Source organism: Gambusia affinis, linkage group LG03 (genome assembly GCF_019740435.1).
Source record: "Gambusia affinis linkage group LG03, SWU_Gaff_1.0, whole genome shotgun sequence".
Classification (NCBI taxonomy): Eukaryota; Metazoa; Chordata; class Actinopteri; order Cyprinodontiformes; family Poeciliidae; genus Gambusia; species Gambusia affinis.
The window spans coordinates 31,441,585-31,465,477 of NC_057870.1; the positions used below are offsets into that span (position 1 = coordinate 31,441,585).

At 40.2% G+C, this 23,893-nt stretch overlaps 1 protein-coding gene across 1 annotated transcript; it reads left to right on the forward strand.

Moving 5' to 3' along the window:
* Positions 1-23,638, forward strand: LOC122828550. The gene is made up of 6 exons (XM_044112183.1): positions 1-197; positions 286-864; positions 3,095-3,139; positions 3,264-3,320; positions 4,752-5,354; positions 18,892-23,638. The coding sequence occupies exons 2-6, from the start codon at positions 399-401 to the stop codon at positions 21,672-21,674; spliced, it is 3,954 nt and encodes a 1,317-aa protein (XP_043968118.1). The 5' UTR covers positions 1-197; positions 286-398; the 3' UTR covers positions 21,675-23,638.
* The last annotated feature ends 255 nt before the right edge of the window (positions 23,639-23,893 follow it).

Sequence of the window (23,893 nt, forward strand, 5' to 3'; positions counted from 1 at the left end):
CTGCTGCCCTACATGATTTCCTTGTGCTGTAGTGGGATGTTCCCATCATTTACTAATCTTTATTCCATGATCCTTTAAAAAGTCAAATACTGGAAAACTACTAAACAAAATATAATATTTTTTAAATACTCTTACTGTTCCAGAAAGAAAACCCAAATTAAAGAGGAGAAGAAGTATAGACATCCTGCCACCCAGCAGTAAGTTTGGGAAAACTCCAGGTTGTCATGCATGCATGATATTTCATTTTCAGTCTATTGCAGTTATTTTTATGTATTTTCTTTACAGTAGCAGAATTAAGGCTTATCCTCTTGGGGGAGAGCTGGTCAGAAAAGAGTCGAATTGCAAACTCAATTCTGGGAGTATCTGCCTTCAACACTGAAGAGCAACCAAACTCTTCCATGAGAGTCCATGAAATGATCCAGAAGACAAACGTTGTTGTCATCAACACCCCAGATCTGCTTCATCAGAAGATTCCTCAAGACAAACTTAAAGAACAAGTGGAACATTGTGTGAGCCTCTCTGATCCTGGACCTCACTTGTTCTTGCTGGTTGTACAACCTGAAAGCTTCACAAATGAGCAGAAGAAGAAGTTCTGCCAAGTCCTAGAACTGTTTAGTGATCAAGCATTTGGTCATTCAGTGGTTCTAATGTCGAAATCTACGCCGAAGGAAACAAACTCAAACGAGCCTTTAGAAGAACTGATCAGGAGATGCAGATTTAACTCTCTCATTGTTGGACATGGTGACATTCTGGAGACGCTGAGGTCACTTAGGAACTTTGTAGAGATCAACAATGAGAAGCATTTAATCGTCGACCAGCGGAGCATCGGACCAATGAGAGACGCTCATTTGGGTTCTGCTGCTGGTGAGTCTGGCAACGAAAAACTGCTGTGGTGATTTATTTAAATTGTTTTAAATTGTGTAATCTTGCAGATTAGATTTATTATTTTTATTATCAAAAATACAGAAAAGTTTCTTTCATTTTTCATTCTTATAAACGTTCAAATATAACAACCATTTGATTCATTCAAAACATTCTGGCAGCAAACAATTATAGCAGATATAATATAGTTGTTTTAAATAAGAAATAAACTGAACAAAAACAATTTGATACAACTTTGATCATTTTTAACAGTAATAAAGAGGTTAAATCTCTTCGTCTAATTTCAGTTGTTTTCTCCTGACCAACAGTGTCTGGAATCAACCTGCTTTAGGTTGTGAAACTTTTCTTCTCATTCAAAGCAGCTGAATTAATCTGAAAACAGACATGCTTCTGTGTGTGTGTGTGTGTGTGTGTGTGTGCGTGTGTGTGTGTGTGTGTTAGCTTATTGTATGAAAATAAATGTGGTTCAGTTTCATCGTTTAAGTTTAAACAATAAAATATTAGAATCGTGATAAACATCGGGTTTGATGATTCTTGGTCTAAATAACATTGAATGTTGTCAGATTTCAGTTTATTTATGAGTTTTGACTCTTTATAGTTTGATATTGTCCAGAAAAGGTTTGCCTGGTTGTTACATATTTCCACACCAGTGAAAATGTGTGTGTATATTTACACAAACTATGATGCAAAGTTAATGTTATACATGCCGACGTGTGTAAAATATGGTGCAGCACATTTTCTGTGCGCAGGCTGCTTCATACATGAGGCCCCTGATGTAGATGACACAACATTATGAAATATTAAACTTAAAAGGAGTGGAACAAAAACTGAACTTCCTTTAACATGTCACATTAAAATGAAACTGAATTGGTGTTTAGTTTATCACTGTTATTTGTGTTTTGGGTTATTGCTGTTTTCATGAGTTCATGTAAATATGAGACTTAAAGAACTTTTATAAAAACAAAAATGATTATTAATTGTGTTCAATGTCACCAGATTCTTTTTAGATCTTTGAGGAATTTATTCTTTTTTGTTTTTTTCTTCATATGTATTTAATAAATCTTAAAGATAAATAATCAAAAGTTTCCCAAATGTTCAAGACCACAGATTGAAGGAAAGTTTGCATGGAAGCACAAACACACCTTTCTACCATTAACCTGAGGATTTTGTATCGACTTCCATTTATTTCTGTGTTTCTGGTTAGTTTTGTCTCCATGTCGTTTTCCTTCCCTGATTGATCCCAGCTGTCTCTTGTTTCTCTGGTTTATCTCCTGGTCTATTTAACTCCTTCTGTCCCCTGTTCCCAGTCAGGTCCTAGTCGTTAGTCGTGTCTCATTGTCTACAGTTTGTTTCAGTGTCTTGGCCTCTTCGTTCAGCTGCACTGACTGGATTTCTGTTTTCTTGTCCATTAAAATCATCACTTTCCCTTCAACCTGGATCCAGCCGTATCAATCCTCACCACCATCAATTTATAACAATTTTAATAACTGCAGTTATGACTAACCCAGACATTTTATCAATTCTAAACATTACCAGTTAATTCATAACTTTAACCAAAACTTAATTCACACCTTTCTGCTAAACCTGTAAAACTGGTAAAAATGAGGATGAGCTAAAGGTCCTCCAGCTCCAAAATGACCTGTTTGTTGGTTAACAGTTTATGTTGCAGTATTTACAAGAACACACATTACATCAACTTTCATTTATTTTTATTAATATCTGTAGTCTGACCCTAAATGGGAGTTTGGGCCCCATAAGGAGCAAAGCATCCAGAATATATTGTTTGTTGGATAAATGATCTTTCCAAAGTGATAAAAATAAAAACAGAGACACAAACAAACACAACCTCTTTTTATTATATTAATGGTAATCTATATTTTGTATGCATATTGCTGTTTTGTATTTTTATTCAGAGCTTCTGCCTCTGTTGATGTTGACACAACAATAATTATCATCATAATGATCCATTCAGCTGTAACACAGCTTCATAATTACTATTTCCATTTTTACTGAGCAGCTTAATGTTTAATAATAAGGTCTGTCAATTTAAATATTTATATAAGTTTTTCTTTAACATTTACTAATTGTTTGAAATTTAGAAAACCTTTAGAGATTCAAGGTGCAATAAAACAAAGAATTTATTGACAAAAGCTTTTTTACAATAATGAAAAAGTTAATAAAGTAAATTAAAATGTTTTTTTCTTTCTTCCAGGTGATTCATGTCTGTATAAAATGGCATCTGCAGACGATCAATCTGGTAAGACTTTATCAGTACAATGCAAACACCAGATTGTTGCACAACAAAATACACAAATGATCAACTCTATTTAGTCTGGACTTTTTGTGATGTTTTCATAAACTCTGCTGTTTTCTTATTGTAGGAGCTGATGTTAAAACTGAGCATCGCAGCCGCAGCCCGGATTTCATACGACCAGACTGTGAGTTCAGACATTAATCTCAGAACTGATTTTAGGGACTGGATGTAAAATTTGTTATTCACAGGAAACTTACTTTTATTTTCCTTTTCTGTAGCTTGCTGGGTTTAAATAATATGAATATTATGAATGAACTGAGTGGACAGATGAAGCTGTAAGGTCTACTTTCTCACCTAAAAACATTAAAACTACTTTTTGAGACAAAATAATAGTGATAAAAGAGCGATGTCACCTTCTATTTACCGCTGCTGGAGGTGCATTGCATTGTGGGTCCTTTCTGTTTGCTGCAGCCAGGTGTACTTGACAGTACTTGCACTGCTGTCTGTGACGTTTCACAAGAACGCAAGAACACATATTGAAAAATGGCAGGAAACTTTTATCACACAGTGGACCAAAAGGATTCATGGTCGTGTTTTGTCAGTGTTCTCTATGTAGCCGGTGTTGAAGAAAACTGATCATCCCTGATTCCTTCACATTCATAAAAAACAGATTTTCAGTGTGTCATTGACTTATAACATCTTTACAGCATAGTTAAACACCAACATTGTGAAGCTGTGAAACAGAGACTGAAGAAGAGCAGCTCCAGCTCTGATCCTGACTGACTTGTCCTCCAAATTCCTCGGCTCTGTAATGCTTTTCCTCTCTAACACTGAAAACCTCAGCAGAAAGTCAGAGCAGAGACAGTCTGAGCACAAGGAGAAGTTTTGACTACAATAATTACAGGTTATTAGAAGAAAGATATTTTCAATCTGCTTTCAGATTGATCATGTGAGCTGCTGGATTATAGCAGAAATATTTCCCCATACATAAGCCATATATCAGGCCTGAAATGAGTTTTCTTATTTCATTAAAATACTTTATTATTTCTCAAGTTCAGAACTGAATTTAAACCATTTTCTCAGACTGTGATATTCTGTATTTTTGTTTTTAATCTGGATTAATTCTCCTTAATAGTCCACCTGTCATCCATAACATCTTATTTAATTATTATGGTATGTCCTAATATATTTTATCTACTAAATTCTACTTTTGATGTTAAACTTTGTTTAAACTTGTTGTCCTAATTTTATTGCTCTGGGTAAACATGAATATTAAAATTCAGTAGCTCTTATTTGTTGGAAGCACCACCATAATGTGAAAATTATAAGTAAATATAAAAGATTACAACGGATGAGGATTTGTTTCTCTCCATGTCTTTATGTGATACTAAGTGAGCTCTGGGTTTAACGGGATCAGGATTCAGAATCTGAGGGTTTGGCTCTTTTCCACTGCAGGTGGAAGAAAAACACATGAAATGTTAAAGTGTCATAATGTTGATGCTTGTTTGGTTTTGATCATCTGTGGTCCACAAATGATCAGTTACTAATGCTGCAGTCATAAAAACTCTAACAGATGATTTAAGTATTATTCATCTATTCCTTCTGTTTTTGTCAGTTTCAGAGCTTCGGGTTGTTCTGCTGGGGAACATCTGGTCAGAGAGGAGAGCAGTGGGGAACTTCATACTGAAAGGAAACAAGTTAATCACTGAGAAAGCACCGGGCCAGTGTGAGAAATTCAGTAGCGAGTTTGAAGACAAATCAGTAACCATCATCAACACCCCAGACCTCCTGGGTACCAACCTGTCTGAAGACGAGCTCAGAGGTCACGTGGAACGCTGTGTGAGCCTCTCTGATCCTGGACCTCATGTGTTCCTGCTGGTTCTGCAGCCTGAAAGCTTCACTGAAGAACAGAAATGGAAACTCTGCAGGTTCCTGACAAGAATTAGTGATCGATCATTTAATCATTCAATGCTTCTGATTTCCACTCCCAGAGAGGAGAGAGATGATGATTCACCTGATCTACTCTTAAATGAGATGGTTGTTAAATGTCAGGACAGACACTTGCAGCTGAAGAACCTGAAACCTCCTGAGCTGTTAACACGTTTAGATCAAATTGTGAAAGAAAACAACGGATACCTGAGCTGTGCACAAAAGATTACTGAAGTAGATGTCAGAAAAGAGGAAGTCAGTACAATTTCCTCACCTACAACAAATAACGGTAAGTTATGGAGACTCAGTCATTTATTCAGAAGTTACTGAGAAAATAATTTTACAGTCCTTTAAAGCCCTCCTTGTGCATTTTCTAGGCATATAGTGTCATATCATAACAGAATCACATAACTATGTTGCCTTCAGTTGCTATAATATATATATTGTGATGGACCCGACTCAAACGAGGACAAAAAGAGTTCAAATTAGAAAAAATTTCAATTTAATTTTTCCAAAATAGCAAACAAAACATAAAAATTCAATGCAAAAATAAATCAAAGAATAAATAACAATCTTGGGCCCAATTTAACTGAAACCAACTGAACTCTAACTGAACACAAACAAAACTGACCTTCCTAACAAAGAACAAAAGGCTGTTTAAATAGAGGTGGAGTAACTTAAATCTACCACTAGAGGGAGGCACAACATAACAAAAGAATAAATAAATACAAAATTAACTAAAGCATTCTATGAAACAAATAAAGCAAAACTAACTTTTACTTAACAGAAACAATAATAAGTGAATGTTTAAGTGACAAGATTAACTAATTAAAAACAACTTGAAACAAGTCTCCTCCTTCAGTCTTTCAAGACAAATGGTTTCCTCCACGTTTCCTCCTCCAGCTGTTTTGAATCAGCAGCACCTCAAACGAAACACAAGTGTAAATAAACCATTCAGACAGACATTAACTAAAGTGTAGTGATGGTGAGATGAAGCCTCATGAGGCATTGAACCACTTGAGCCAACTGGTTCGAGAAAGGGTTCATTTCTTGAGGCTTCATGTGCACACAAAACCACCTACTGGCCAGGTGTATAATCACAACCAGCTGTATCTTAACACGTGTGATGAATTGAATTTTTGTCTATTATAGCTCTTGGGAATGACTTCACAAAAGGTGAAGAAAAAAAGAGACAAAGAGAGAGAGAAAGAGATGTAAAGAGATAGAGATAGAGAGAAATATATATACAAAAAAATCCTTTCCTGTCCCACAGCTACCTTAAAAATCCTAATATAAAAATTAAGAACTTTAAAACTAACTAACCAATCCTATTTATAATAGTGAGATTATTAGTAAAAAGCTCAAATTAAATAAATAACCCAATTATAAGTCCTGAAATAATAAAGTCTAAAAACATTAAATATTAATCCCAGAAAAATAAATAAAGGGGGAAGGGGGAAAAAATTAATTTAGATCAATACCTTGCTTATTCCAGGGCAAATCTGCTTATGATGTGTGTGATGATGGTATTGGAGTTCAAGGTAACTCAAGTTAAATCAAGTGGTGAAAACTCACGTATCCTTAATATTAGAATTAAAATTAAAATTAAAAATACGATAGCTGTGGGACAGGATAGGATTTTCTCTTTTTTCCTTTCTCTGTGTCTCCCTCTCTCTCTGTGTATATATATATTTTTTTCTCTCTATCTCTATCTCTCTCTCCCTCTCTCTTTGTCTCTGTTTTTTCTCTCTTTCTCTCTCTTTTTCTGTCTTTATGTATCTATCTCTTTCTCTCTGTAAATATCTATTTTTTATTTTTCTGTTTCTCTCTATCTCTAGATCTATATATCTTTCTCTCTCTCTTTGCCTGTGTCTTTTTTCTCTCCCTCTTTCTGTATCTGCGTCTCTCTGTCTCTGTTTCTGTCTCTCTCTCTCTATCTCTCTCAGAGGACGAGGAGTTATGGACGACGTGCGGCGGCCCGTGCTTTCCTATGACTTCCAAGTAAAACTGCCCTATTGGGTGGGGAAGTTGTAGTGTTTATATATATATATATATATATATATGTATATATATATATATATATATATATATATATATATATATATATATATAGCTGCTACAGCTGCTACAGAACGGGAACCACCCTGAATGGTTAACTGAAGGACGCACAATACTGATCCAGAAGGATCCAACAAAGGGCCCGGTCCCATCTAACTACCGACCAATAACCTGTCTCTCCACAACCTGGAAGCTCATGTCAGGCATCATAGCGGCTAAGATAAGCAAACACATGGATCAATACATGAGCACGACACAGAAGGGCATCGGGGTGAATAGCAGAGGAGCCAAACACCAACTCCTTGTAGACCACACAGTTGCCAGAGACTGCAAAACCCGACACACCAACCTGTGCACGGCTTGGATTGATTACAAGAAAGCCTATGACTCAACAATGCCACACTTGGATCATCGAATGCTTAGAGATGTAACATCAACAGAACCTTGAGAACCTTCATTGCAAACTCAATGGGCTGTGGAAGACCACCCTTGAAGCCAACTGCAAGCCACTTGCACAAGTATCCATCAAATGTGGCATATACCAAGGAGATCGCTGTCCCGCTACTGTTCTGCATAGGCCTGAACCCCTCAGCCAAATCATCAACAAGACTGGCTACGGATACCGACTCAAGAATGGAGCCAACATCAGCCACCTCCTCTACATGGATGACATCAAGCTGTACGCCAAGAGCGAGCGAGACATAGACTCACTGATCCACACCACCAGGATATACAGCACGGACATTGGGATGTCATTCGGACTAGAGAAGTGTGGTCGGATGGTTACAAAGAGAGGGAAGGTCATCCGCACAGAAGGGATCTCACTCCCAGAAGGAACAATAGCAGACATAGAGGAAGGTTACAAATACCTGGGAATATCACAAGCAAATGGCAACCTTGATGAGATCACAAGAAAAGAGCCACAACCAAATACCTCCAACGAATAAGACAAGTCCTGAGAAGCCAGCTCAATGGCAAGAACAAGATCCGTGCAATAAACAGCTATGCCCTACCAGTAATCAGGTACCCTGCAGGAATAATTAGCTGGCCAAAGGAGGAGATACAGGCCACAGATGTTAAGACCCGGAAACTACTAACAATGCACGGAGGGTTCCACCCCAAATCCAGCACACTGAGACTGTACACGAACCGCAAAGAAGGAGGCAGAGGACTAGTGAGTGTGAGAACCACTATCCAAGACGAGACATCCAAGATCCATAGATACATCAGGGACAAAGCCTCAACAGACAATGTGCTCAGTGAATGTCTCAAACAATGGGGAACAGAACCTGAGGTGCCGGAGGAACCATCATGGGAGGACAAGCCCCTGCATGGGATGTACCACCGGCAAATAACCGAAGTGGCTGACATCAGAAAGTCCTACCAATGGCTGGAAAAAGCTGGACTGAAGGACAGCACAGAGGCCCTCATCATGGCAGGAACAGGCCCTAAACACCAGAGCAATTGAGGCCCAGATCTACCACACCAGACAAGACCCAAGGTGTAGGTTGTGCAAGGAGGCCCCTGAGACAGTCCAACACATAACAGCAGGGTGCAAGATACTGGCAGGGAAAGAATACATGGAACAACACAACCAAGTGGCAGGCATAGTGTACAGAAACATCTGTGCAGAATATGGACTGGAACCCCCAAGATCAAAGTGGGAAACACCCCCGAAGGTAGTGGAGAATGACCGAGCTAAGATCCTGTGGGACTTCCAGATCCAGACAGACAAAATGGTGAGGGCGAACCAACCAGACATAGTCGTGGTGGATAAACAACAGAGGAAAGCCGTTGTGGTGGATGTGGCAATACCAAGTGACTGCAACATCAGGAAAAAGGAGCATGAAAAACTAGAGAAATACCAGGGCCTAAGGGAGGAACTGGAGAGGGCCTGGAAGGTGAAGACCACAGTGGTGCCTGTGGTCATCGGGACCCTCGGGGCAGTCACCCCCAAACTGGAACAGTGGCTACAACAGATCCCAGGAACAACATCAGACATCTCAGTCCAGAAATGTGCAGTCCTAGGCACAGCCAAGATACTGCGCAGAACCCTCAAGCTCCCAGGCCTCTGGTAGAGGACCCGAGCTAAGAGGAAGAAGAATCACCACCCGCGGTGGGTGAGAAGGGAATTTTTTATTCTCCCTACCTGTCTCAAACTAAATAACCACAATCCAAACTATCAAAACTCTATCCACTCTCTCAACTGACCGCAACTCGCCTACAACAACCCACATTTTGAATGAAGCCTGTGGGGTTTCTAAACCCCGCGCCAAAATCTGAGCCACTTCCCGAAGCAGTCACGTGGTACAGCCGGGCAGCGAGGCTTCGGACGTCATCGTTTTCGGCTCCTCCCCTAAATGAAGCAAGCCTCGATACGCGCTTTACGGAAACGCCCCCTCCATTACTCGACACACGCCTCGAAGCCTCGGCACATCACGTAACATCACTACTAAAGTGTGCACCCATTAGAAAATGTATATCTAAATGAAATAACTAACCTAAACACATAAACTAAAATATAATATAAAGAAAAATACTAACACGATGTGGTGGTGGGAGGAGCATCCACCACATATATATATATATATATATATATAAGTATATCTTTACATGGAACAACTCTGACAAAATGACACTTTGACACAATGAAAAGTCATCTGTGTATAGCTTATATAACAGTGTAAATTTATTCTTCGGGGATCAGGTGTGTTCAGTTTTGCAGTACAGCTCTCACGCTCTACTGGTCACTGAAGGTTCAACATGGCACCTCATGGCTAAGAACTCTCTGAGGATCCTAAAAGATGAATTGTGCTACATGAAGATGGCCAAGGCTGCAGGAGGATTGCTAACACCTTGAAACTGAGCTGCAGCACATTGGCCAAGATCATCCAGCTTTCTAAAGAGTAGGATCCACTCAGTTGGTCGTCCAAAGAAGCTGAGTGCATGTACTCAGCTTCACATACAAAAACTTTCTTTGAAAGACAGGTGCAGGGGTTCTGTCAGCATTGCTGCAGAGGTTGAAGAGGTCAGAGGTCATCCTGTCAGTGCTCAGACCAAACGCCACACACTACATCCACTTGGTCTGATGGCTGTCATCCCAGAAGGAAACCTCTCCGGAAGTCTATAGACAAGAAAACCTGCAAACAGTTTGCTGAAGACATGTCAACGAAGGACAAGGATTACTGGAACCAGGTCTGATGGTCTGATGAGACCAAGATCAATTAGTTTGGTTCAGATGATCTCCAGCAGGTGTGGCAGCAATCAGGTGAGAAGAACAAAGAGAAGTTTGAGATGACTACAGTGATGCAGCATGGTGGTGGGGAATTACATTTCATGACCTCCAGAATGTAAAATACTGAAGCAGAGCATGAAAATTACAAACTTCCACTAAGGGGTGCACTTACTTTTGTTGCAGACGGTTTAGACATTAATGGTTGTATATAGAGTTATTTTGAGGGGAGAATAAATTTACACTGTTATATAAGCTGGACACGACTTTTCATTGTGTCAAAATGTCATTTTATCTGTGTTGTCCCATGAAAAGATAAACTTAAATATCTGTAGGAATGTGAGGGGTGTACTCACTTTTGTGATGCACTGTGTGCAATATAGTTCAATATAAAGTTGTGGGAATAATATCAAGACAGCAGCAGGAGATCAACTGATTTATAATTTCTGGTTTATATACTTGAGACAGTGAAATTGTCATTTTCTCATAGCCTTGTACGCCTAGTACAAAGCATATCATTGGCACTAGATTTAATGTTGGTGTCCAGAAATTTGACTTTAAATCACATCTGTATCTGAAATGAAATAGACTTTTTGCCTATTTATGACACTCCACTCTCTGACATGTTATCTCAATGCTGCTTCTCCATGCTGCTTCCTGATGACAGTTAATTGCTAACTAGAGTCCAGCTATGTGTAATCTAATCTCTGTACAGACCCAGCTGCTCTCTGACGCCTCAAAGGGTTCAGAGAATATTGGGGAGAAAACAGCATCTTGGAGGAGTATAGCAGGTCAGGGAGAAAGCTTTGGGGAAGTTTAAAGCAGGTTTAGGTTTCAAAAAGATTTCTCAAGCTTTGAACATATTGCTATTAAATCCATCATCAGGAAATGGAAAGAATCTGGCCCAACGGTACACCAAGATAAGGCCTAGTCAAAGTCCAACTATACTTCCAAGCTGAACAAGGAGAGCACTGATCAGATATGCAGCCATGAAACCTATGGAGACTCTGGACCAAATAATCCACAGCTCAGAGGAGAATCTATCCTCAGGACAACTATCAGTCATTACTGAACTAATGTGGTCTTTATGCAAGGCCTGCAACAAGAAAGCCTTTGTTAAAAGAAAACCATGAGAAGTCCTGATAGTTGTTTACCAGAAGCCATATTGGACATAGTAACAGGAAGAAGAAAAACATCTGGTCAGATTTCTGATTTTGGCCAAAAATATTGAACTTTTTGGGCAAAATGCAAAACACTATGAGTGGCAGAGAACTAACACTGTGAACACGTCATTCCACTGTCAGTTATGGTGTTGGCAGCATCATGCTCTGGGGGTGACAGGGAAGATGGTCAGAGTTGATAGATGGAGCCAAAAAAGGGCAATGTTGGAGGAAAACCTGATGGAGTCTGAAAAGACTTGAGACTGGAGTGGAGCTTTAGCTTCCAGCAGGACGACCAGCCTGAACATAGAACCAGACTACAATGGGTTAAAACTAAACATATTCATGCATCAGAATGGCCCAGTCAAAGTCCAGACCTAAACCAAACCAGAATCTGTGGCAAGTTGTGAAAACCGCTGCTCACAAATAATCTGACTGAGCTGTTTGGCAAAGAAGAACGGGCAACACTTTCAGCCGTGACAGAATATGAAAAAGTTTTATTGGGAAGAATACTTTTGATAGCCACTGTTTATAGTATCGGTTTTAGAAAATGACTATTCAGGATGTTGTTGAGCAAGTCCACCAGGGGTTTGTTAACTACAGCTGCTGCCACTAGTCTTGTGATACTGTGAGGGGAGTTGCAGAGGAGGAGCACTCTGTTAGGCTGGGACTCAGGTGGAAACTGGAGCTCTAAGGAAAACACTTTGTGTACATAGGTGGTGCATTGCAGTAGCAAGCATTTAGCTGCTGCTTACTGTTTGTTATTGTCACGCCCCCCCATAGGCAATGACAAAAATGGGAGACAGACGAGCGGATCCAAATAACAATTTATTTGTTTCCCAAAAAAGTATGCGCTTTGAGGACTGTTCAGCCAGTCCGAGAGAAGTGTGGAGCAGTGCTGCCTGTTCCGGTCAGGTCCGGAGGCCAACCAAGCAGCGCAGGTGGCTGACTAGATGCCAGTATTTATTAGCCACCAGGTGCGTTCAATCAACAGTCCATCCCCCTGCTTCCTGAAAGAACAAAAACAAATAGTGGACTACACTACAGACCCCTACTGGATAGGAGGGGACTGTCACACTCCCCCCCATAAAAATGGAGTCCCTAATGGAACTCCAAAAAGACACAGCAATTCAACTAACTAACCAGGAGACAACAACATTAACAAAGTTTGCTGCCTTACCACAATCACCCATACAGTCCCCACCTTAACAGCTCACCCACTCCAGCCACTGGAAAAGCCTATAAGGATCTTGTAGAGCAGGGGTTTTCAAAGTATGAAAGGGTGAGCCCCCCTCCAAGGAGCACAATGCCTGCCGCGCCCCCCCCCCCCCCCCCCTTTGAAAAAGTAACTTTAATCGGACTACTGATTACTCCTTGAAAAAGTAACTTAGTTAGATTACTGACTACTTGACTTGCAAGTAACTAAGTTACATTAAAAGTAACCTTTTAGTTACTTTCAGCAGGTGCTAACAACAACGCTCCACCTCCTGTGAAAATCACATTGAGCTTTGTCAATACTTAATTATCAGCTATTTTATAATGGTAACATCAACAATGTGTCTCCACTGATAAGGTTGAACTGAAGAGGAGATTGTACAAAAAACAAAAAACGTGAGTAATTTGTGTGGTCCACTGTTGTCTGGAAAACTCTAAGTAGGATTTTAAAGCCCCCCTCCCCCCAGCCTCCAGATTCTGCGTTACGGCCCTGAGTTTGATGTCGCAGCGCACAGATCTCCTCCTGCAGCTCCACAGCTCAGATGGCTGCGACACTTACCGTAATATTAATAATTATAGTGGCGTTAAGTTGACATTATAATTATTGCCAACTCCGGACACGTTTATTCGTGGCTGTTTTCACGTTTATTGCACTGTTCATATTGGTCTCGATGTTTGCAGTTTTCTGGAGCGCAACGTGAAGCTTGACGTCATTCAGAGGTAATATATTAACTTGACATTAACAAAGACACAGCGGGACGGATCATCCGGGAAATGATGAACAGGGAGAGACGGAGTAAGACTACGTTAATGACGGACAAATTCTGGGATTTATTATGAGTCTCTGTTTATTTCCAAGCCCAAATGAGTAACTTCACGTTCAAAAACGAGCCCAAAAAGGCGCAACCAGCAACTCGTTAAATTTTCAAGCGACTTTAAAAAAATGAAGCCCAAAGCCGCTTATAATAATCGGACTTGTCGACAGAAACTCAAAATAGTTACAGTTTTTCCACCGACAAAATGCGCATCTCCCTCCATTGTTTACATTTCTGTCGCATAGAGACGTCGGTCACTCGACAAGAGGCAGTAGAGGAAATCTGATTAAATTACAAAAGAAGATAGTAACGCATAGTAACGTAAAAATGATTTTGATAAGTAACTGTAGTCTGACTACTGGATTTGAAATAACGCGTTAGATTACTCGTTACTGAAAAAGTGGTCTGACGCCAGTCAATAACGTTACTGACATCACTGGCCAAAACATCCTCTAAGGAAACATTTCCACTGATCCCGCTCCACACGCGCACCCACAGTACCAACTTTTCCTAAATCCACAGAGTTGATCGATCGTGCGTAAAGACATTTCTCTCACATCAGTAGACAGCAAGCAGATAGCTTTTCCGGTTTATTTTTTCCCTCGCACCGCGCCTCCCCTGAAGTGCTCTGGCGCCCCCCAGGGGAGGCGCGCCTCACACTTTGAAAACCGCCGTTAGAGAAGGGGAATGAAAATTAAAGGCATGATTTTTAAATCTAGGGACAAGGTGCCCTGGATAAAGCATCTGCCACAATATTATCAGAGCCTCTAATATGGCGGATATCCAGGCAATAAGGCTGCAAAAACAACATCCATCGCATCAATCTGCGATTCGGACACTGCAATGAATGCAACAATGATAGGGGGTTATGATCGGTATAAACCACCAGAGGAACACTGCCAGAATCTAGATATACTTCAAAATGCTGTAAGGCCCAAATTAATGCCAGTGTTTCTTTTTCAATGACAGAATAGTTTACCTGAAAATGGTTGAATTTCTTAGAGTAGAAACTCACAGGTCGATCAACCCCATTATCATCTTGCTGAAATAAGACAGCACCTGCACCTACATCACTCGCATCCACATGCAGGTCAAAAGGATGATCCAATCGTGGAGCTGCCAGAACAGGGGAAGAACAGAGAACAGATTTGACATCATCAAAAGCTTTCTGACAGGATGCTGACCAGGTGTACTTCACCTTATCCTTCAGCAAATCTGTCAACGGAGAAACCACCGTGGAGAAGTTCTTACAAAAACTGCGGTAGTACCCCACGAGACCCAGGAACCGCTGGAGTTCTTTTTTTGTGGTTGGTACAGGATACTGCAAAATTGAGGTTACTTTGGCTTCCACTGGACGCACAGTCCCTTGCCCCACCACCTTACCCAGATAGGTAACAGTGGCCTTAGCAAACTCACACTTTGACAAGTTAATGGTCAGATGTGCTTCAGCCAGCCTTTCAAACAGCTTACGTATGTGAGCCAGATGTTTATTCCACGTATCACTAAAAACCACCACATCATCCAAATATACGGCACATCCCTCCAACCCAGATACAACCATGTTCATGAGACGCTGAAATGTTGCCGGTGCATTTCGCAATCCGAAACTCATTACAGAATAAGAGAACAGACCACAGGGAGTTATAAAGGCAGAGATCTCTTTAGCTCTCTCAGACAAGGGAACTTGCCAATAACCCTTCAATAAATCAAATTTGCTGACAAACTGAGCTGAACCCACCTGATCAACACAGTCTTCCATACGTGGCATAGGGTAAGCATCAGATTTTGTAACCATGTTCACTTTCCGGTAATCAGTACAAAATCTAAAACTTTTGTCTGCCTTCTCCACCAACAAACAAGGTGATGCCCAGCTAGATGCAGAGGGTTCAGCAATACCATTATCAAGCATGTACCGAATCTCCTCATCCATGACCTTCCGCTTCGCTTCAGATATCCTGTAAAAACGCTGACGAATTGGTTGTGCCTCACCTACATCAATATCGTGTTGGATTAAGTGTGTCCTACTGGGCACATCACCAAACAAACAATGATATTCATTAAACATACCAGTCAACTCAGCGATCCCCTCCTGAGACAAGTGTGCAAATAAAGAATCCAAATTCCTTAATGCATCAGAATTGTTTAGCCTGCCAGTCAACAAACTCTCACTAGGTGGAATTACCTCATCGTTTTGAAGGGCAGACAAGAAACCCAAACAACCCACTGTAGCAACCACAGAAACAGTCTCATCAACCTGTGCCTCCTCATCTTTACTGGCAGACACCTGTGAATCCCGAGTATAGTATGGTTTTAATAAATTTACATGGCAAAGTTGTGTTGACTTCCTCCGCTTTGGCGTTGCCAGCAAATAGTTTTGATCTGATAGCTTGCGCAAAACTGTAAATGGGCCTGTAAATTTAGCCTGGAAGGGGGAGCTGACAACTGGTAATAATGCAAGTACCTGATCACCAGGACTAAAACACCGACGTTCCACCTTACGGTCATAAATGCGCTTCATTTTCTCCTGAGAAGAGGTCAACTTTTCTCTAGCCATTTCCACCCCCACATACAAACGACGCCTAAAACCATTGACATAATCAATTAACTTAATCGGGGGTTGTAAAGGTTTCACAGCATCATGCAACAGTTTAAGTGGCCCTCGCACTGCATGTCCAAAAACAAGCTCGTTTGGGCTAAAACCAGTGCTCTCCTGCACCACCTCACGAGCAGCCAACAAAAGCCATGGTAAACCCTCCTCCCAATCCCGGTTTAACTCCACACAGTAACTACGCAACAAAGACTTGAGGGTCTGGTGGAACCTCTCGAGAGCACCCTGACTCTGAGCATGGTATGCAGAAGCCTGATTATGTTTCACCTGGAGCAGTTTCAAAACTTGAGCAAATAAATGAGAAGAAAAATTTGAACCTTGATCAGATTGGATAACTTTCGGAATACCGAAAATAGAGATAAACTGGGTCAGAGCCTTCACCACAGACCTAGCAGTAATAGTACGGAGTGGATATGCAGCTGGATATCTTGTTGTCTGACACATTACTGTCAACAAATAATTACTTCCAGCTTTAGAACGAGGCAAAGGACCAACACAATCAATAATAAGATGTTCAAAGGGTTGCATAATTGCCGGAATTGGATACAAGGGAACCGGCTTAATATTCTGGTTTGGCTTTCCTGTCATCTGACAAGTATGGCAGGTTTTGATATATTCAGACACATCCTTTTTTAACCGAGGCCAAAAAAAATAACGCAGGATATAATTATAGGTTTTGTGGACCCCCAAATGCCCTGATTGATCATGGGAAGCCTGCAACACTTCACTGCGAAACTTAGAGGGAACAACAGTCTGCCAGAGTGGACCACCAACAAAATCTTCCCCATGTACCACCCATTTCCGTACCAACAATCCATCCTTCAACACATACCCTCTAGCCACACTCTCTTCCTCAGTGACAACCTGATCAAACAGATGACGAAGAGAAGAATCTGCTCTCTGCTCCGCCATCAGGTCACTATGAGAAACAGATAAAAGAGAATCAGGGACATATACAGAGAAGAACTCACCTTCCTCTGCTCCCCCACCTTCCTGGTCAGGGACAGATGCAGACTCAGCCCGACGCATAGCTCGTGTCACTGCACAAGCTGTAAAAACCCCAGGGAAGCACTGAGCACTCTCATCCAACTTCCCTAACACAGGGGAAGAAGTTACTATAGGTGCAGGCAGCAGATTATCAGTCCACACCTGTCCACCAGCAAGATCATTGCCCAAGATTACATCCACTCCCTCAAGAGGAAGTGCAGGGCGCACCCCCATAATAACCTCTCCCTGAACCAATCCACAAGTCAATATCAGTTTATGCAGTGGAACTGGTTCCACCAAAAGTCCCATTCCCCGCATTAAAACATGATCTCCAGTGTTGGTTTCCTCAGAAAAGGGTAATACAGAGCTCACAATATATGAATTAAAAGCCCCAGTATCCCTCAAAATTTTTACCGGCACTGTAGCATCACTCCCCACTATGGACACATGGCCATCAGAAATGAAAGGAGAAAAATCCCCCTGGTCCAAGGTGTACTTCCGTCCTACTCCCACCTGCTTGGAGGAAACAAAACCAGCACTACCCCTACTGGATAGGAGGGGACTGTCACATTATTAAGCAATAGCCAGCCCCGCCCTCACCTCACAACTCCTCAGGGCTGACTACTGACCAGTTCTCTATCTAACAGGTCCGGAAAATCTCTAAGACCTGGGTCTTACCCTAAAAAAGGTCTACAAGAGACAATCTATTCAAATTGGTGTTGAAAGAGACTCGTCTAGCTCTAACTACTTCCAATCCAGAAGTTACGACCCTTTTCAGTTAAGAAACAATCAGCTGCATAGCTTCAATAACCACTTCTGTTAACAGTAGCCCTCTTTCTAAAATAACGTGCACTTGCTAACAGCTACATTATTTTTAGTGACTTAGATTCAAGTCCCAGGGTCATTATTTTATACTCACTAAAGGAAAGTCCAAAGCCACCATCCATCCATCCATCCATCCATCTTCTTCCTCTTATCCGGGTCGGGTCGCGGAGGTAGCAGCTTCAGAAGGGAGGCCCAGTCTTCCCTCTCCAGTCTCTTCTTCCAGCTCCTCCAGGAATCCCAAGGAGGAGAAAACACTTTGTGCAGTTTCTCTCCACCACCCCCCCACGGGGGGGTTCATTGAAACTGCGACACGTTGGACCGGGTCCTGCAAAAAACAGGACATTTCCTCACTTTCTAAAAATATCCCGGGACAGGACGTGAAATACAGATGTTTGGTCACCCTACCTAACATGTCATTTTTTTTAGCTTTAGCTTAGCAACTAGCTAACAGAGATAGAAAGAAAACACAGAATTATTTATTCTCAACACTGCCAACCAACACAGGGTTAACAATGGACGATCTGAATGTCAACAATTCCCAATGCAAACTATAATCAATCAACCGCTCGCCCCCTTCCTAGTCAACAACTTTATGAAAGGTGAGGGGGGCTTGGGACCACCTTTGCTAGTGCTAGCTTGTTTCCTTTTTGTGGTGACATGTTCAGGTTAGTGATTCAGATCAGAAGATGTTCTCTTTGCATTCCAGTTAATGGAGTGCAGATAAAACACAGTAACATTTTGATCAAGTCAAAGTAATTTAAAACAACAAAACATTTTGTTTTAAAAAAACAAAATATTTGTTTTTTGGTATGCATACATTTTCCCCTCAGATGTTTTGAGAGTATAAAACAGCATGGTGCAAATTTAAATGTAAAGTTTTTATTGAGTTTGCATGAGTCAAATATACATATATTTCTTTTTTTCAGATGGCTTCAGGATTGTAATGTTTGGAAAAAGCGAGGACAAGAAGAAATCCCTCTGCAGCACCATCTTGAATAAAAAAACCAAATTTTCCAAACTTAACCCTTCCAAGCACAGTGAGGTGGCTCGTGGAGAATGGAAAAAAACCTCAGTGAAGATTGTAAAAGTTCCCGACATCTTCAGTCTCTCAGTGGAGGCTTTAATAGAAGAAATGCAGAGTTGTGTGACACTTTGCCTTCCTGGACCAAATGTTCTGCTGCTGTTAGTGAAGCCTTCAGATTTCACTGAGAAGAATCGAAAAACACTTCAGTTTGTCTTGAATTGGTTTCATCAAGGTCCTTTCAAACACTCCATGGTTGTCTTAACACATCATGAAGAAATGAACCCCACTGTTAACCAACTTCTGGAAGAATGTGGTGGAAGACACTACAATATGTTTAAAGAAGATCATGAAGTATTAATGCAGAACATCCAAAACATTGTGGACAGAAATGGAGAAACATTTCTCACATTCTCAGAATACTCCAGCAAAACTCGACCTAAAGAGATGAAAACTCATCTGAACCTGGTTCTGTTTGGGAGGAGAGGAGCAGGGAAGACAACAGCAGCCAAGGTCATTCTAGGTCAGAGAGAGCTTCAGTCAGTCTCCAAGATTTCAGAGTGTGTCAGGAACGAAGGAGAGGCGTTTGGACGTTGGGTTTCTCTGGTGGAGATGCCTTCACTGTACGGAAAATCTGAGCAGGAAGTGATGGAGGAATCCTTCAGGTGTGTCTCCCTCTGTGATCCTGAGGGTGTCCACGCCTTCATCCTGGTCCTACCTGTGGGTCCCCTCACTGATGAAGACAAGGGAGAGTTACACACCATCCAGGACACATTCAGCTCTAGAGTCAATGACTTCACCATCATCCTCTTCACCACAGAGTTCGATCCTGAACATCCAGCTGTTGATAACTTTATAAAGGAGAGTGGAGACATCCAGGATCTCATCCAGATCTGTAGAGGAAGATATTTTGTTCTGAACATCAGAGACAGACGGCAGGTCAGTGAACTGATGGAGATGGTAGAACATCAGAGCTTTTTTAGGTCCAAAGATTATACAAAAGATATGTTCACCAGAGCTCAGATGGAAAGGATTGTAGAACAGGAAAGGTTTAATGCTGAGCTTAAAACTGAACTGCAGAAGATCAAGAAGAAGAATGAAATGGGAAACGATCCTGGAGAGTTGAGTAAGGAATGCATCAGGATTGTGTTAATTGGGAAAACTGGCAGTGGAAAGAGTGCAACTGGAAACACCATTTTGGGTGAAACACATTTTACATCTAAAGCCAGTGGAAAGTCGGTCACCAAGTTTTGTGAGAAAGCAAAAGGAGAAGTTGACGGTCGGCCTGTTGTTGTTGTCGACACGCCTGGTTTGTTTGATACGACTTTGTCCAACTGTGAAGTGGGACAGGAACTGGTGACCTGCATCAACATGTTGGCTCCTGGACCCCATGTGATCCTGCTGGTCCTGCAGATCGGACGGTTTACTAACGAGGAACAAGAAACTGTGGATCTGATCAAGAAATACTTTGGCAAGAATTCACAAAATTTCATCATCATTACGTTCACCAGAAAAGATGATTTAATGGAGCAAAGTTTTGAGAGCTACATTGAAAACGATTGTGATGACTTTGTCAAAAAACTGATCCGGGACTGTGGGGGAAGATGCCACATATTTAACAATAAAACCCCACAGGATCGCTCCCAGGTTAGAGAGCTGCTGAGGAAGATTGACTCAATGGTCAGAGAAAACGGTGGAGGGTGTTACACCAACGACATGTTCCAGGAAGCTGAGTCAGCAATAAAAATGGAGGCGGAGAGAATCCTGAAACAGAAGGAAGAAGAGCTGCAGCAAAAGAAAAAAGAGCTGGAACAAAAACATAAGGAAAAAATACAAGCAATGGAAAAAAAGATGGAGGAGCAAAGAGCAGAAATGGAAACAGAGAGAAAACTGAGAGAAAAACAGCTTAACGATATGATGGAAAATATAAATAAGGAGCGAGAACAGAGAAAGAAAGAACAAGAAATCAGAGAAGAAGAAGACAACATCAGAAAGAGGCAAGAGGAAAAGGAGTGGGAAGAAAAACTTGCAGATCTTGAGAAGAAAATTAAATCAGAAGAAGAGAAAAAGGAAAGTACTGATCAAGAGCTGAAGGAGAGCAAAGAAACAATACGAAAGGAGCGGGAAAACTGGGAGAAGGAAAGAAATGAATGGTGGGAAAAACGGCATCAGGAAAATGAAAAGAGACGTTTGGAGGAGCAAGAAAAACTCAGAAAACTTCAAGAGGAATATGAGCTTGAAAGAGAAAAGGATCGGATAAAAACTAAAGAAGAAGATCGCATCAGAAAGGAACGAGAAGAGAAAGAGAGAAAAGAATTAGAGGAAAGTTATGAGAAAAAACTGGAAGCCATAAAAACTAAATATGAAGAAGAAGCCAGAAAAAAGGCTGAAGAATTCAATGAGTTCAGGCAGAAATACACCCAGGATTTTACAGCTCTGGTGGAAAAACACATGGAGGAAATACTGGAACTGAAACAGAAACATTTAACACAAATGGAAGAGGCAAAGAATAAACATGGTAGAGAACATAAGGCGTTAGTGGATCTGTCTCAGCACAAAGAAAAATATCTGACAGCAGAAATAGAAGATTTAAAGAGAAAACATGATGAAGAAGAGTTAAAGAAAAAACATGACACACAAGTAGAAGATCTGAAAAAGAAATACCAAAGTAAGTGTGTCATCCTCTGATTCCTGAACTCCAGACTGTTAAACTCATCAAAACTAAAGTCCATCAGTCTCTAAAAGGACGAGAGCCACTGATGTGGAGGTGAACGTGTTGAGGTTCCAGTTCTCCTGTTTATTCCAGATCCAGATGTTTTCATCCTGGTTCCTCTGGAAGAGATTAAAGTCTGTGGTCTCACTGATCCTCTGCTTATTTTTTACAGTTACAATGAGATGATTTCTGTAAATTTATCCTTTATTTTGTTATCAACCTTAATCTTGTCTGACCAAATCAAACTTTACATGTTTATGTTTTTGTTGGTAGGAATGAAAAGTATTTTTTCTTGTTTGCATCCAAAACATCCAGTTTGAAAGTAAAATTGGATTTAAACTGTTTCAGATCATCTTTGGTAAACAGGAATTACTCTGTATCAGTTGATCAGTTGAAAATCAATTATGGGTTTCCTGAAGTATCTATTAACATCCATCTGATCCTCAGTGGCACTACAAAATGTTCCACCATTTAGTTGTGTGCTAAAGAAACAACAGTAACAAATTATTTGTATTGTGTATAAAACGGACATGACATGTTTACTGTCATAAACATGAAGGAGTCTGTATGAATGTCTGACTGTTGTCACAAAGTGCAAATTTGTAAATGACACAGATTATTATATTTGTGTGATGAATATTTTCTCTTAAACAGATTCAACTTACAGATGTCATTAAGTGTTATTACACTCAAAAGCTTTAACAACAGTCATTAATATTTTCCCCTACCAACATTAACCCCCTACGTTAACAGAGTGTTACTGACTCTGTTATTAAATAATTTGACAGAGTAATAAAACATAATGAAATCTTTATTATTAGCCCTACTTGTTCCTCTTTATTTCAGGTTCCTTATTTCCTTTTACCTGAAATAAATAATGTCAATTATTCATTATTATTTACCAAGTTGCACTTTATAACAACAGTCAGAGACATTGATAAAGACTCCTTCCTGATCCTAACAGGTTTATGTTTATCACAGTATCATGTCAGTTTTATACACACCCTGTCAAAACAAGTCTTACCAACACAACATCCTAAATGTTTTCACCAAATGACCACAGTGGATTTCCCTCACTGAGGCAGCGTCTCCAGAACAAGACAGACTGTTGGGTTAGGATTTCCTCTAACTCCTTACAGAAACCAGAATCAGTGAACCAGATCACAGAAATGATCTGGATTTAACTTTGGACACGGATTTAAAGTTTGACAACCACATAAAACGTGTTGCTATATCAACTCACCATTATCTCATTTTTTCCCAGAATAAAATGTTGCTTGTTGAAATGGGTTGGAGAAAAACTGAAGCATGACTTTATTTTCAGCAGTTTAGATTATTGGAATAATGCCGATTCAATACAAATCAATCAGATCCCTGCAGCTCATCAGAAAAACACTCAAGAAGCATTTAGTCTCTTTTCTCTTGGACTCTGGAACAAACTCCCTGAAAACCTGAGATGCTTAGAAACTGTTGCTTCCTTTAAATCAGATCTAAACGTTTCCTTACAGCAGCTCCATGTTATTTACAGATGTTGACTCAATAACAAAGTCTGAGATTTAAGAAATTACATTTTTAAATTTGTTTCTTTTTATACAATGTGTTTCAAAGTAATTTTGTATTTTTTAATAGTTTTTTCTTTTACTTTGTGTACAACTGCTTGTATTGTCCAGTGAATGATTGATGTGATATAAATACAGTTATAATAGAAAACCATGAAAAAATCAGTTTAAAAAACACAATTCAAATCCAGAAAGAACTAATGTGAAATTCAGATGTTTCAGCTCAAGAAAGTTCAATAATTATTATGACTTTAGAGAAAATGTAACTCCTATTTCTTATAAAAAGATGTATCAGGATTATAATTTCAGATAATTAACAGATTCAGTCTATAGGAACTAATTTAGTTCTTTTGTTCATTTTATTTCTCTTCTTTTGTATTTGCAGCCTATAACTTTAGTTTTATTTTAAACTGTTAAAGTGGGTTTATATAAATAAAGATGTCTTTGAGGAATATGGAAAACAATAAAATTAATTTATTCATTGAAATGAGCATGTTCATATGTTAATGATGAAGATTTCTGGTGAATATTTTCTGTTTCATAGAAATCCTCAGAGTGAAACCAACTTCTGTCCAATTATTTATATGATACCTTCAGTTTAGCCCCAGAGCCTGGAGTAGCATCATGCTAGCAAG